Below are 15850 nucleotides of genomic sequence, written 5' to 3'. Positions count from 1 at the left end.
CAGTGCTAGTTGCAAATAATAGTGTAAAGTTTGCAGATTATCTACTTCTGAAGCATTCAGAACAATGGAGACGTAGCAAATTTTGGCCAGTTTCTTCACTGCACAATGCAATCAAAAGTAATGAGATCAGATCTTGTAACAAGAATTCATTACACCTTAAAAAGCATTTAATGCAGTAACAGGGGAGTTCTGCACTTTATTTAGAACAAGATAATCCAAAGTCTTGAATGTCTTATCAGGTGCACAAGGCACCACTTTTCTGTTTGAAGAGAGTGCAAGAGTGTGTGCATGCGAGGGGCTTGTTTTCCTGTTGTTGTTTTGTTGCCTGTTGTGTTCTGCTGAGCATTGTGGGTTTGCTATGTTTGCGCTGGAATGTGTGGCAACACTTGCACGCTGCCCCCAGCACAACCTTGGGTTTGCTTGTTATTAATGGAAACTGTCCATTTCACTGTACATGTGATAAATAAATCTGAATCTGAAGAGTAATGCTATTTCCTCAAACAACTTCACTAAACAGATGATCTTGTCAATATCACATTGCTTTTGTACTTTGCCGCAAAAGGGTAAAAAAAAAAGAGAAATATAACTGAAAATCTTTTTCATATTGGCAGCCTTGAATGCTTTGGCAATAACTATGAGGGGTGATTGATAAGTTCATGGCCTAAGGTAGGAGGAGTCAATTTTAGAAAACCTAGCTCATTTATTTTTCAACATAGTCCCCTCCAACATTTACACACAGTCCAGCGGTCGTGGAGCATACGGATCTTGGACCTCCAGAAAGTGTCCACAGCAGGGGTGATTGATAAGTTTGTGGCCTAAGGTAGAAGCAGATGAGTTATACAGCTCTCATCACATGCACATGCAGTTCAACTCTTTGAGTGATTATGCAGAAGGTTTGAAGTTAGTAACTCATCTCTTCTACCTTAGGCCACAAACTTATCAATCACCCCTGATGCATTATCAACTGCATCAATTGGTTCCTTATGCCCATCATCTCTCACCCCTCCTTGATCCACCTATTGCCCACCAACACATCTCATCACCTCCTCTTTACTGGCTATTTTTCCTCTCCACTCTCAGTCCTGATACAGGGTGTTGACCCCAAGCTTTGACAATTCCTTTCTCCCTCCACAGATGATGCCCAGCTGGCTAAGTTCCTCCAGCAAACTTGTTTCTTGCTCCTTAGTAAAGGCTTACTAAAGGAGTCAATGTGGATAATTCTATAGAACTATGCAGTGTGCCAAATCACCTTTAAATTACACCAACTCATTCACATCATATGAAATGAACATCAACTGTCCCGTGGGAGTACACAATAGCATTAACCCACATTGCCTTCTCAGTAATACAACTTACCATGATTCCGCACATGGTCCCGTAGCAGTCTTTCATTTGCAAACTGCTTGTCACAGTGTTGACAGGAAAACGTCTTCTCTAAAATCAAGCAGAAATAATTAAGTACATTCTGAAAATCTGAATGGAGTTCAAAGCTAATCCTTTCAACATTGTGACTTTGCTATCTGCTCCACCTGTGATAAAATTAGCCACTCCATCACAGGAGGCCTACAGTTTTTAATATCAGGAAATATCTCCATCTGTGGAACAGAACTAGGTGGAATACCAAAAAACTGAAATAAATTCGTATTTTTATGCCCTTATCTATAGACTACTAAAACTCTCATGCTCTGTCTGTTCGTGACCTCCAATTAGCGCAAACTGTACAGGGGCACTTTTTTTCGGCTCAGTCGAATTAAAATGCGCTAACTTACAGAATGCAGGCAAAGTTCAGGGTTATATATTCATATAAAATTGCTCATTCGCCAAAAATCAACAGACAATAGACAATAGGTGCAGGAGTAGGCCATTCGGCCCCTCGAGCCAGCACCGCCATTCACTGTGATCATGGCTGTTCATCCACAATCAGTATCCAGTTCCTGCCTTATCCCCATAACCTTTGATTCCGCTATCTTTAAGAGCTCTAGCCATCTCTTTCTTGAAAGCATCCAGAGACTTGGCCTCCACAGCCTTCAGGGGCAGAGCATTCCATATATCCACCACTCTCTAGGTGAAAAAGTTTTTCCTCAACTCCATTCTAAATGGTCTACCCCTTATTCTTAAACTGTGGCCTCTGGTTCTGGACTCACCCATCAGCAGGAACATGCTTCCTGCCTCCAGCGTGTCCAATCCCTTAATAACCTTATATGTTTCAGTAAGATCCCCTCTCAGCCTTCTAAATTCCAGAGTATACAAGCCCAGTCGCTCCAATCTTTCGACATATGACAGTCCCGCCATCCCGGGAATTAACCTTGTGAACCTACGCTGCACTCCCTCAATAGCAAGAATGTCCTTCCTCAAATTTGGAGACCAAAACTGCAGGTCTCACCAGTGCCCTGTACAGCTGCAGAAGGACCTCTTTGCTCTTATACTCAATTCCCCTTGTTATGAAGACCAGCATGCCATTAGCTTTCTTCACTGGCTGCTGTACTTGCATGCTTGCTTTCAGTGACTGATGTACAAGAACAGCTAGATCTCGTCGTACTTCCCCTTTTCCCTCATCTAAATCATTAATATATATTGTAAACAGCTGTGGTCCCAGCACTGAACCCTGCGGTACCCCACTGGTCACCGCCTGCCATTCCGAAAGGGACCTGTTAATCCCTACTCTTTGTTTTCTGTCAGCCAGCCAGTTTTCAATCCATGTCAGTACTCTGCCCCCAATACCATGTGCCCTAATTTTGCCCACTAATCTCCTACATGGGACTTTATCAAAGGCTTTCTGAAAGTCCAGGTACACTACATCCACTGGCTCTCCCTTGTCCATTTTCATAGTTACATCCTCAAAAAATTCCAGAAGATTAGTCAAGCACGATTTCCCCTTCGTAAATCCATGCTGACTCGGACCAATCCTGTTACTGCTATCTAGATGTGTCGTAATTTTATCTTTTATAATTGACTCCAACATCTTTCCCACCACCGATGTCGGGCTAACCGGTCTATAATTCCCTGTTTTCTCTCTTCCTCCCTTCTTGAAGAGAGGGACAACATTAGCCACCCTCCAATCCACAGGAACTGATCCTGAATCTATAGAACATTGGAAAATGCGTCCACGATTTCTAAAGCCACCTCCTTAAGTACCCTGGGATGCAGACCATCAGATCTCAGGGACTTATCAGCCTTCAGACCCAACAGTCTATCCAACATCATTTCCTGCCTAATATAAATTTCCTTCAGTTCATCCATTACCCTAGGTCCTTTGGCCACTATTATATCTGGGAAATTGTTTGTGTCTTCCCTAATGAAGACAGATCCAAAGTACCTGCTCAACTCGTCTGCCATTTCCTTGTTCCCCATAATAAATTCACCCATTTCTGTCTTCAAGGGCCCAATTTTGGTCTTAACTATTTTTTTCCTTTTCACATACCTAAAGAAGCTTTTGCTATCCTCCTTTATATTCTTGGCTAGTTTACCTTTGTACCTCATTTTTTCTCCGGGTATTGCCTTTTTAGTTACCTTCTTTTGCTCTTTAAAAGTTTCCCAATCGCCCAGCTTCCCACTCATCTTTGCTATGTTATACTTCTTCTCTTTTATTTTTATACTGTCCATTACTTCCCTTGTCGGCCACAGCCTCCCCTTACTCCCCTTAGGATCTTTCTTCCTCTTTGGAACAAACTGATCCTGCACCTTCCGCATTATTCCTAGAAACTCTTGCCATTGCTGTTCCACTGTCATTCCTGCTAGGGTATTGTTCCATTGAACTTTGGCCAGCTCCTCCCTCATAGCACCATAGTTCCCTTTGTTCAACTGTAATGCGGATACTTCCGAGTTTCCCTTCTCCCTCTTAAATTGTAGATTAAAACTTATCATGTTATATGGTCACTATCTCCTAATGGCTCCTTTACCTCGAGGTCCCTGATCAAATCCGGTTCATTGCACAAAACTAAATCTAGAATTGCGTTCTCTCTGGTAGGCTGCAGTACAAGCTGTTCTAAGAATCCATCTCGGAGGGACTCCACAAACTCCCTTTCTTGGGGTCCAGTACCAACCTGATTCCTCCAGTCTACCTGCATGTTGAAATCCCCCATAACAACTGTAGCATTACCTTTGTGACATGCCAATTTTAACTCTTGATTCAACTTACACCCTACATCCAGACTACTGTTTGGGGGCCTGTAGATAACTCCCATTAGGGTCTTTCTACCCTTAGAATTTCTCAGTTCTACCCATACTGACTCTACGTCTCCTGATTCTATGGCCCCCCTCGCAAGGGACTGAATATCATTCCTCACCAACAGAGCCACCCCACCCCCTCTGCCCATCAGTCTGTCCTTTCGATAGGACATATACCTTGAATATTCATTTCCCAGGCCCTGTCCACTTGAAGCCATGTCTCTGTTATTCCCACAACATCATACTTACCAATTTCCAACTGTGTCTCAAGCTCATCTACTTTATTTCTTATACTCCGTGCATTCATATATAATACTTTCAATTCATTACTTCCCTCACCTCCCATATCAATTCCTATTTCACTTGGCCATACTGTACAATCCCTTCTTGAGCTTTCTGCTCTGTTGATTTTCCCTTTATCTCCATCCTTATATTTCCAGTTCGTCCCCTCCCCCCCACTACTTAGTTTAAACACCCCCTGTTGCAGAGGCAAACCTGCCTGCCAGAATGCTGGTGCCCCGCTTATTAAGGTGCAACCCGTCTCTTTTGTACAATTCATCCTTACCCCGAAACATACCCCAATGATCCAAGAATGTAAATTCTTGCTTCCTGCACCAGTTCCTCAGCCACACATTCAGATCCATCATCTCCCTGTTCTTGCCCACTCCAGCATGAGGAACTGGGAGGAACTGGAAGCAATCCGGAGATAACCACCCTGGAAGTCCTGCTTTTCAGCCTTCTTCTGAGTTCTCTGAAGTCACGCTGTAGAATGTCTTTCCTCTTCTTCCCCACGTCATTTGTGCCGACATGCACACCACTTCTGGATGTTCACCTTCACTCTTGAGGATTCCCTGCAATCTGTCCATGACGTCCTGGATCCCGGCACCAGGGAGGCAACACACCATCCTTAAATCTCGCCTGTTGCCACAGAAACCCCTTTCTGTACCTCGCACTATGGATTCCCCTACTACCACGGCTCTGCCTGACGTCTGTCTCCTCGGCTTTGCTTTAGCGCCAATTGTTGACTCTCAGACCTGACCGCCTCTCAGGCCGGCATCATCTTCTGTCCCGACAGCTTCCAAGAGGGTGAACCTGTTTACGAGAGGCACATCCCCTGGGGTCTCCTGTAGTTCAAGCATCCTTTCCTTGCTCATCGTCGCCCCCCCCTTCTCTCTTTTGGTATCCTCGGTGTAACGACCTCACTGTAGGTCCTGTCCAGAAAACTCCCATTTTCCCGGATGAACCTAAGGTCATCCAGTTGCCTCTCCAGTGCTGCAACACGGTCCTTCAGAAGCTGAATCTGGACACATTTTCCGCAGGTGTAGGAGCCAGAGGCACTAACGGTGTCCCTGACCTCCCACATCATGCATGCAGCACACTGAATCAGCCTAGTGGTCACCTTTTCACCACTTCTCACCCTCTTCAACTGTGGCGTAGTCTCCTCTCTCAGCCTCCTCGCCGAAGACTCTCGAGCCAAAGACTCGCATTTTTCTCACAAGGCACTTCCCTCAACAAGGCCGCTCCCCAACAGGCCGATCCCCTAGAGCAAACCTTGTTTATATTGACTGATAAATTGAGGAATTAGCTTCACCTGCCGCGCCTCCTCTGACCTGGAAGGTCTGTTTTCCTCAATGCTCACGACTGGCTTTTTAAATCAGCCGCTCCTTCTCAGCCAATCCCCGCATTTACTCCTCCACCTGCCACACCTCCTCTGATCTGGAAGGTCTGTTTTCCTCACTGCTCATGACCGGCTTTTTAAAATCAGCCGCTTTCACTGGAGACCCGATTGGCCATCATGGAAATCGGGACGCAACAGCCCAACGCGTGCGCACGGCCAGCCTCAGCAGCGACACCTACCGGAACAAAAGGGCAGGGCAGCTCTATTTCAAGGGGTCACATTCTGCTAATCACCATCAGCATGAGCAGTATTGGGACAGGTCTAACTGCCACCCATCAATAAGAGATAATTAAATCTTATTGTAATGACGTACTTCAAGACACCCATAAAACCCTTCACTGCAGTCAAAGGATAGCGGTGACTATATCACGTCCATTTAGGAGAGCGCCAACCATGTCATCAAGAATAATCAGCATCCTTTGATGTTAGTGCTTCGTATCTTCTATCCAGCATTAGGGTAAAAAAAAATGGTCAGCTTAATTATGCCATGTGCAAAGGGAAGGGAGAGAACAAGAATCGGATGAGGCCAGGGCCGCACGACTCCAGAATCAAAGAGTCAGGGCAAAGAAAGATGCAAGAAGAAGAGACAGGGGATGAAAGGGCTGCACATCTCCAGAATGACAACGAGAGGCACAAGCATGGCAGATAAGCCAGAAATGATGCCATCAACAGCGTACTTCGTTAAACGAGGAGGAGCTATATTTGCTTTGCTACGCGTCGTTCTTCTTCAATAAACTGAGGTTTCTACTTCAGTTTCCAAAGCAAAGCGATACCAACAGCATTCAGGAAAATTTAATGTTCATTCTGGTCACATCAGACTGCACTACCCCTTTCTTAAAGGGTGCCCCAATAGGTCACCCTGTTGTCTAGTAATGAATAGAATTTGGAACTTGTTACCATGTGAACCAGAAGATGTAAATGGCAGAAACTGATATTTAAGCACATAAGGAAATAGAAAGTTACACTGATAGAAAAAATGAGGTCAAATGGGACAAGAAGGAATATATGGAACACAAACATTGGCATGGAGTAGTGGGCCTATTATCCCACTTCAGTGTTATGAATTCTATATAGAACTGCAAAGTGCAAAGGAAATAGTGTGCTGTGTGCCTTTAAGAAAGGTAAAGGAAACTAGATTTGTGGTAACAGGCAGAGGATTCTATATTTATGTGATATAACTACCACCTGTTTCAAATTTTGTTTATTTTATTTAGAAATACAGCACAGAACAGGTTTTTCGGACCACTGAGCCACATTGCCTGGCAACCCACCAGTTTAACCCTATCCAAATTTATAATGACCAATAACCTACTAACCAGTAGGTCTTTGGACTGTGGGAAGAAACCAGAACATCTGGAGGAAACGCACGTGCATACTGGAAGAACATACAAACTTTCCTAGACGATGCCAGAATTGAATTCCAAACTCCGATGCCCCAGGAATAGTGTCGCACTAACTGCTATGCTGTTACTAACGACCATGGGCACCTTTACAGCGATTGCGCAACCACCAACTGCGACTCCAGCCTTGAACTCCAGGCTGGGTCTTTATGTGCTGCTATTGTGACTCCCGTCTCCCCTTCCCCCACCACCACTCCGCAGCCCCGTCTTCCTCAGATCCCACCGTCAACTCCTGGGCCCTCAGAGGCTCCATCTTCCTCTCACCCCAACCCTCCCCTCTCCATTGACACCCCCAGCCTCCCCCATCCCCCCTCTGATCCCAGCTCTCATCCGTGCCGGGTCTTTACCATCCCCTCCGACCTTCAACTGTCGGAGGCAGAATGCTCTGTTCTCAGTAAGGGCCTCACGTTTGTCCCCCTTCGCCCACACCTCAGCGAGTTCCGTGTTCGCCACGATGCGGAACTTTTCTTCCGCCGTCTCCGTCTCCGAGCCTACTTCTTCGGCAAGGACTCTTCCACCCCCACCGATGACCCCTTCTCCCGTCTTCAACCCTCCTCTTCTTCATGGACACCCCGCTCTGGTCTTCTGCCTGCTCTGGATCTCTTTATTGCTAACTGCCGACGGGACATCAACCGTCTCGACTTCACCGCACCTTGTCCCCATTCCAACCTCACTCCTTCGGAACGCTCTGCTCTCCACTCCCTCCGCACTAATCCTAACCTTATTATTAAACCCGCGGATAAGAGGGGTGCTGTTGTAGTCTGGCGTACTGACCTCTACCTTGCCGAGGCACAGCGACAACTCGTGGATACCTCCTCTTATTTACCCCTCGATCGTGACCCCACTAAGGAGCACCAGGCCATTGTCTCCCACACCATCACCGACTTTATCCGCTCAGGGGATCTCCCACCCACTGCTACCAACCTTATAGTTCCCACACCCTGCACTTCCCATTTCTACCTCCTACCCAAGATCCACAAACCTGCCTGTCCTGGCCGACCTATTGTCTCAGCTTGCTCCTGCCCCACCGAACTCATTTCTGCATACCTCGACACTGTTTTATCACCCCTTGTTCAATCCCTTCCAACCTATGTTCGTGACACTTCTCACGCTCTTAAACTTTTCGATGATTTTAAGTTCCCTGGCCCCCACGCTTTATTTTCACCATGGATGTCCAGTCCTTATATACTTCCATCCCCCCTCAGGAAGGTCTCAAAGCTCTACGCTTCTTTTTGGATTCCAGACCTAATCAGTTCCCCTCTACCACCACTCTGCTCCGTCTAGCGGAATTAGTCCTTACTCTTAATAATTTCTCCTTTGGCTCCTCCCATTTCCTCCAAACTAACGGTGTAGCTATGGGCACCCGTATGGGTCCTAGCTATGCCTGCCTTTTTGTTGGCTTTGTGGAACAATCTATGTTCCGTGCCTATTCTGGTATCTGTCCCCCACTTTTCCTTCGCTACATCGACGACTGCATTGGCGCTGCTTCCTGCACGCATGCAGAACTCGTTGACTTTATTAACTTTGCCTCCAACTTTCACCCTGCCCTCAAGTTTACCTGGTCCATTTCCGACACCTCCCTCCCCTTTCTAGATCTTTCTGTCTCTGTCTCTGGAGACAGCTTATCCACTGATGTCTACTATAAGCCTACTGACTCTCACAGCTATCTGGACTATTCCTCTTCTCACCCTGTCTCTTGCAAAAACGCCATCCCCTTCTCGCAATTCCTCCGTCTCCGCCGCATCTGCTCTCAGGATGAGGCTTTTCATTCTAGGATGAGGGAGATGTCTTCCTTTTTTAAAGAAAGGGGCTTCCCTTCCTCCACTATCGACTCTGCTCTTAAACGCATCTCCCCCATTTCACGTACATCTGCTCTCACTCCATCCTCCCACCACCCCACTAGGAATAGGGTTCCCCTGGTCCTCACCTACCACCCCACCAGCCTCCAGGTCCAACATATTATTCTCCGTAACTTCCGCCACCTCCAACGGGATCCCACCACTAAGCACATCTTTCCCTCCCCCCGTCTCTCTGCATTCCGCAGGGATTGCTCCCTACACAACTCCCTTGTCCATTCGTCCCCCCCATCCCTCCCCACTGATCTTCCTCCTGGCACTTATTCGTGTAAGCGGAACAAGTGCTACACATGCCCTTATACTTCCTCCCTTACCACCATTCAGGGCCCCAAACAGTCCTTCCAGGTGAGGCATCACTTCACCTGTGAGTCGACTGGGGTGATATACTGCGTCCGGTGCTCCCGATGTGGCCTTTTATATATTGGCGAGACCCGACGCAGACTGGGAGACCGCTTTGCTGAACATCTATGCTCTGTCCGCCAGAGAAAGCAAGATCTCCCAGTGGCCACACATTTTAATTCCACATCCCATTCCCATTCTGACATGTCTATCCACGGCCTCCTCTACTGTAAAGATGAAGCCACACTCAGGTTGGAGGAACAACACCTTATGTTCCGCCTGGGTAGCCTCCAACCTGATGGCATGAACATCGACTTCTCTAACTTCCGCTAAGGCCCCACCTCCCCCTCGTACCCCATCTATTACTCATCTTTATGCACACATTCTTTCTCTCATTCTCCTTTTTCTCCCTCTGTCCCTCTGAATATACCTCTTGCCCATCCTCTGGGTCACCCCCCCTCTTGTCTTTCTTCCCGGACCTCCTGTCCCATGATCCTCTCGTATCCCCTTTTGCCTATCACCTGTCCAGCTCTCGGCTCTATCCCTCCCCCTCCTGTCTTCTCCTATCATTTTGCATCTCCCCCTCCCCCTCCAACTTTCAAATCCCTTACTCACTCTTCCTTCAGTTAGTCCTGACGAAGGGTCTCGGCCTGAAACTTCGACTGCACCTCTTCCTACAGATGCTGCTTGGCCTGCTGCGTTCACCAGCAACTTTGATGTATGTTGCTATGCTGAATATTTGGTTGTTATGACAAAAGACAAGATCACTTTTATAACAGCATCCCATGCTCACCATCAGAGATGAGGCTTGAAGCAGATCATCCACTATTACATCGAATCATGCAGCAGACTTCAAAGATGACCTACTCTTGCTTCTACGTTCCTATGTAATCCCAATTAGTATACAAAGTTTTTAGAACACCATCTATACTTAATAATACAAAACTAATCCTATTAAGACATTCAACAAACATTAGGATTTACATATATGGATAGTTATGTCAATTTATGGTATTCAGTTTCTTCACCATTGGGAAACAGTAAAATACCTGGAACAGCGTACTCACTCATTCAATTTTCCTGAAGAGAATGCCTGACACAAGATGTATAATCAAGACAAGGTCTGTGAAAACCAATCTATACCCAACCCATTTAGCAAGGAAAGAGTAAGCTTGATTAAAGGTGAGTAAATTTGACACCCTGTGCAATCTTATTGTGTAAAATTAATGGAGTTAGAGTATGTTTTTATTATATTGAAAAAGCCATTGTGTTTCTAATCTCAACTCTGTATTCACATATTGTTCTCTGGAAGGCATGTTTGTCATTGCACAGCAATCAGAAATGTTACTAAAATTTTACATACGCTCATTCGAGGTCTGCCTGCGAACATGATCATAAAACTTGGTATTGTTGGAAAACATCCCTCCACAGTTGGGGCACGAGGCAACCTTCTCTTGTGTGTGACTCCGCAAATGCTCCCGAAGTTTAAACTTGATTTTGAATGTAGCACCACAACCTGGAACATTCATAAAATAGAATATACTGCATAGTTCGTTCATAATTGAACAAATACATTCTTTTAAGTGTTCACATACTCAAAGAAAATTTTTGACACAAAACAGAGAAAATCTGCAGATGCTGGAAATCCAATCAACACACACAAAATGCTATGGGAACTCAGCAGGCCAGGCAGCATTTATGGAAAAGAGTACCCTTTTCCATAGATGCTGCCTGGCTTACTGAGTTCCTCCAGCATTTTGTGTGTGTTGCTTCTGACAGGGGTCCCCAACCTTTATTGCACTGCGAACCGGTTGACCGGGGGGGGGGGGAGGGTTGTGGGGGTGTTCAAGTAGGGTTAAACTCACCTCAACATGTCTTTTACAGTTAGCGTTGCCAACTTTCTCACTATGGTCAAGTTCAACGGTGTGTGGTGGGGAATGAGGAAAAGTGCAGCTGACTCATATCGTTCCCTCACAGCCCAGTAGCACAGGGTTTGTGTCCCGGTGGTTGGGGACCGCTGGCTTATGACACAAAAGGCCAGCCTACTTACCTCGTCATTGCCAATTCTAAAAGCTCTACCTGCTGAATCCCATCTTTCAGCAACAAGAGTTGAGCACTTTATTAAGTATCCCCTATATCAAATAAAGTGGGCACAAAGTGTATGTTTGTAGTCTTCTCTGCTGCTGTAGCCATCTACTTCAAGGTTCAACATGTTCTACATTCAGAGATGCTCTTCTGCTGTTGCAGTGCATGGTTATTTGAATTACTGTTGCATTCCTGTCAGCTTGAACCAATACGGCCATACTCCACTGTCCTCTCTCATTAACAAAGCATTTCCACCCACAGAACTGTCAGTCACTGGATGCACTTTGTTGTTTGCACCATTCTTTGTAAACTCTAGAGACTGTTCTGCATGAAAATCCCAGTGGATCAGCTGTTTGAGATACTCATGAGCAGTCACTTGTTTGGTGAGGTGGCGCAAGGTCTAAAAAGAGCTTGGGACCTTTTGGTGGGCTTCAATCCTAATATTATTAGGAGCTATGAACTCAGCAAAGGCCAATAAAAAGAAGCGAGGTATAAGCAGAGCAGCCATTGTAGGCATGGTCAGGCTTTGGATCAACAGTCTTTGGTGAGAACAGGAGGATGCTCTAAGTAAGTTTCTAGGAAGATTACCCCCCCTCTTTCTTTGTCTATTAGTACCTAGCTAATTTGAGAATGGTTCTTAGTGTGAGATGTGGGAACTCTAGGAGATCTAGTCTCCTTGATGACTATATCTGCATGAAGTCTATTGAGATCACTTACAGATCATGTTAAGAAACTGGAGCTGCAGCTGCATGACCTTCAGCTGACTATTAAGGTAAGGGAACCCTTAATAGACAGTGATCATAATATGATGGAAATCACCCTGCAGTTTGAGATGGAGAAGCTAATGTCAGATGTGTCAGTATAACAGTGGAGTAAAGGGAATTACAGAGGCATGAGAGAGGAGCTGACCAAAGTTGATTGGAAGGGAGCACTAGCAGGGATAACAGCAGAACAGCAATGGCTGGAGTTTCTGGGAGCAACTTGGAAGGTGCAGGATACATACACCCCAAAGATGAAGTAGTACTCTAAAGGGAGGATGATGCAACTGTGAGTGACAAGGAAAGTCAAAGACAGCATCAAAGCAAAAGAGGGAGCATATAATATAGCCAAAATTAATAGAAAGTTAGAGGATTGGGAAGCTTTTAAAAACCAACACAAGGCAACTAAAAGTCATAAGGAGAGAAAAGATGAAACACGAAGGCAAGCTAACCAATAATATAAAGAGAATACCAAAAGCATTTTTTCAGATTATATAAAGAGTAAAAGAGAGGTGAGTGTAGATATGAGATAACTGGAAAATGGCACTGGAGAGGTAGTAAAGGGGAACAAATGAGGCAGAAGAACTTGACAAGAATTTTGCATCAGTCTTCACCATGGAAAACATGAACAGTATGTCAGAAATTCAAGTGTCAGGGGCAGAAGTGAACGTAGTTGCTATTACCAGGAAGAAGGTGTTTGGAAAGTCCGATTGATGCTAGAGACAAAATTGGATGCATGTCAGCTCTGGCAGGGTGTGCAAACATTGCTTCCTACAAAGCAAAACATCATGAATGGCAGTGATGCTTCGCTCCCAGATGAGCCCAACGCCTTTTATGCACACCTTGAAAGGGAGAATAAAACTATATCTATGTGAATCCCTGCAGCATCCAGTGACTCTATGATCTCTGTCTCAGAGGACAATGTCAGACCCTGATGGTGTACCTGGTAGGGATCTGAAACCCTGTGCCAACCAACTGGTGAGAGTGTTCATGAACATCTTCAATCTCTCACTGCGACATAGACAGGTTCCCATTTGCTTCAAAAGGGCAATAATCATGCCCAAGAGATAGCCCAAGAACTGCAGAGTGAACTGCCTCAAGCACTTTGAGAGGTTGAAATGGCTAGAATCAATTCCTGCCTAAACTATGATCTGAATATGCTGCAATTTGCCTATAACCACAATAGGACTGCAGCATATGCAACCTCACTGGTTCTCTACTCAGCCTTAGATCACCTGGAAAAGAGTAACATCTATGTCAGGCTGCTGTTTATTGACTACAGCTCAGTGTTAAACACAAACATATGCCCATATGAATTTGAAAAGCTCCGAAATCTGGGCATCTATACCTTCCTCTGCAAATCAGTCCTTAACTTTCTCATCAGCACATCAGTCTGTGCAGATCAGAAATATCTCCTCCTCACTCACAATCACCACTGGCACATGTGGAGGATGCATGCTTAGCCCACTGCTCTACTCGCTCGTGTAGACTCATGATTGTGTGGCTAGGCATAGCTCAAACACCATCTATAAATTTGCTGATGACACAGCAATTGTTGGCAGAATTTCAGATGGTGATGAGGTGGCGTACGGGAGCGAGACAGATCAGCTGGTTGAGTGGTTTCGCAGCAACAACCTTGCACTCAACATCAGTAAGACCAAGGAACTGATTGTGGACCTCAGGAAGGGGAAGTCGGTGGAGCAAACACCTGTCCTCATCGAGGGATCAGCAGTGGAAAGGGTGAGCAATTTCAAGTTCCTGGGTGTCAACATCTTTGAGGATCTATCCAGGGCCCAACATATTGAGGCATGACAGTAGCTGTAGTTCATTTGGAGTTTGAAGAAAATTGGTACGTCAAAGACACTCGCAAATTTCTACAGATGTACCACGGAGAGCATTCTAACTGGTTACATCACCGTCTGGTATGGAGGGGCCACTACACAGGATCAGAAAAAGCTGCAGAAAGTTGTAAACTCAGCCAGCTCCATCATGGGCACTAGCCTCCCCAGCATCTACCTAGCTTCAGAAGGTGAAATTTCATGACATATGTTGGTGATATTAAATCTGATTCCGATTCTGAATTTGAAAGGCAGTTAAGTCACTTGGACCAGATGGACCACATGCCAGGGTTCTGAAAGAGGTAGTTGAAGAGATTGTAGAGGCATAAGCAATGATCTTTCGAGAGTAACTATTCTAAAATGGTTCCAGAAGACTGGAAAATTGCAAATGACACTCCATTCTTTAAGGGAGTGAAGCAGAAGGAAGGAAATCATAGGCCAGTTAGCTTGACTTTAGTGTTTGGGAAGGTATTAGAGTTTATTATTAGGATGAGGTTTTGGGATACTTGGAGGCACACGATAAAACAGGTCAAAGTCAGCATGGTTTCCTTGAGGGGAAATCTTGCCCGACCAATCTGTTAGAATTCTTTGAGAAAATAACAGCCAAGGTAGACAAAGGAAAGTCAGTGGATGTTGTCTATCTGGATTTTAAAGCCTTTGACAAGGTGCTGCGCATTCGGCTGCTTAACAAGATAAGAACCCATGGTATTACAAGGCAAGAGTGGGAATAAAGGGGGTCTTTGCTAGTTGGCTGCTGATGACTAATGGTGTTCCACTGGGGTTAGTGTTGTGACCACTTCTTTTGACGTTATACATCTATCATTTGGATTACGGCTTTATGGCCAGGTTTGCAGATGATATGAAGATAGGTGGAGGGGGTAATGTTGAGTAAGCAGAGACTCCTCAGAAGGATGTAGACAGATTGGGAGAATGAGCAAAGAAGTGCCAAATGGAATATAGTGTAGGAGAGTGTACGGTCATGCATTTTGGTAGAAGGAATAAAGAAGTAGACTATTTTCTAAACAGGGAGAAAATTTAGAAATCAGAGGTGTAAAGGGACTTAGGCACCCTCATACAGAATGCCTGAAGTTTAACTTTCACGTAGAGTCGGTGGTAAGGAAGGCAAAAGCACTGTTAGCATTCATTCCGAGAGTATTAGAATAAAAAAGCAAAGATGTAATGCTGAGGTATTTGGAGTATTGTGAGCAGTTTTGGGTCCTTTATCTAAGAAAGGGTGTGCTGGCATTGGAGAGACTCCAGAGGAGGTTCACGAGAATGATTCTGGGAATGAAGGGGTTAACGCAGGAGGAACATTTAATATTTTCGTGCCTGCCCTTGCTGGAGGTTAGAAGAATGGAGGTGGGGGGGGGCGGAATCTCTGAAACTTAACGAGTACTGAAAGGCTTAGTGTGGATGTGGAGACAAAATTTCCTATAACAAGGTAGTCCAGGACCAGAGGGTATAGCCTCAGAATAGAGAGACATCCATTTAGAACAGAGATGAGGAGGAAAATCTTTAGCCATTGGGTGTTGAATGTGAGGAATTCATTGCTGCAGACAGCTTTGGAGGCCAAGTCATTGGGTATATTTAAAGTGGAGGTTGACAGGTTCTTGATTAGTCTGTGCGTCGAAGATTATGGGAAGAAGGCAGGAGAATGGGGTTGAGTAGGATAATAAATCAGCCCTGATGGAATGGTGGAGAAGAATCAATGGGCTAATTAGTATAACTC

At 45.3% G+C, this 15850-nt stretch overlaps 1 protein-coding gene across 3 annotated transcripts in view; it reads right to left on the bottom strand.

Moving 5' to 3' along the window:
- zgc:112083 (uncharacterized protein LOC550461 homolog) overlaps positions 1-15850 on the bottom strand; it is a 60497-nt gene that overhangs the window by 20379 nt on the left and 24268 nt on the right. For all 3 annotated transcript variants that reach the window (XM_063050427.1, XM_063050428.1, XM_063050429.1), the window contains 2 exons: positions 10804-10956; positions 1357-1434 (listed from right to left, as the gene is read on the bottom strand). In XM_063050427.1, the coding sequence (XP_062906497.1) occupies positions 1357-1434; positions 10804-10956 (231 nt within the window). The remainder of the gene's footprint in view (positions 1-1356; positions 1435-10803; positions 10957-15850) is intronic.

This window comes from Mobula hypostoma, chromosome 6 (genome assembly GCF_963921235.1).
Source record: "Mobula hypostoma chromosome 6, sMobHyp1.1, whole genome shotgun sequence".
Taxonomy (NCBI): domain Eukaryota; kingdom Metazoa; phylum Chordata; class Chondrichthyes; order Myliobatiformes; family Myliobatidae; genus Mobula; species Mobula hypostoma.
This window is presented reverse-complemented; position numbering and strand designations above follow the sequence as displayed.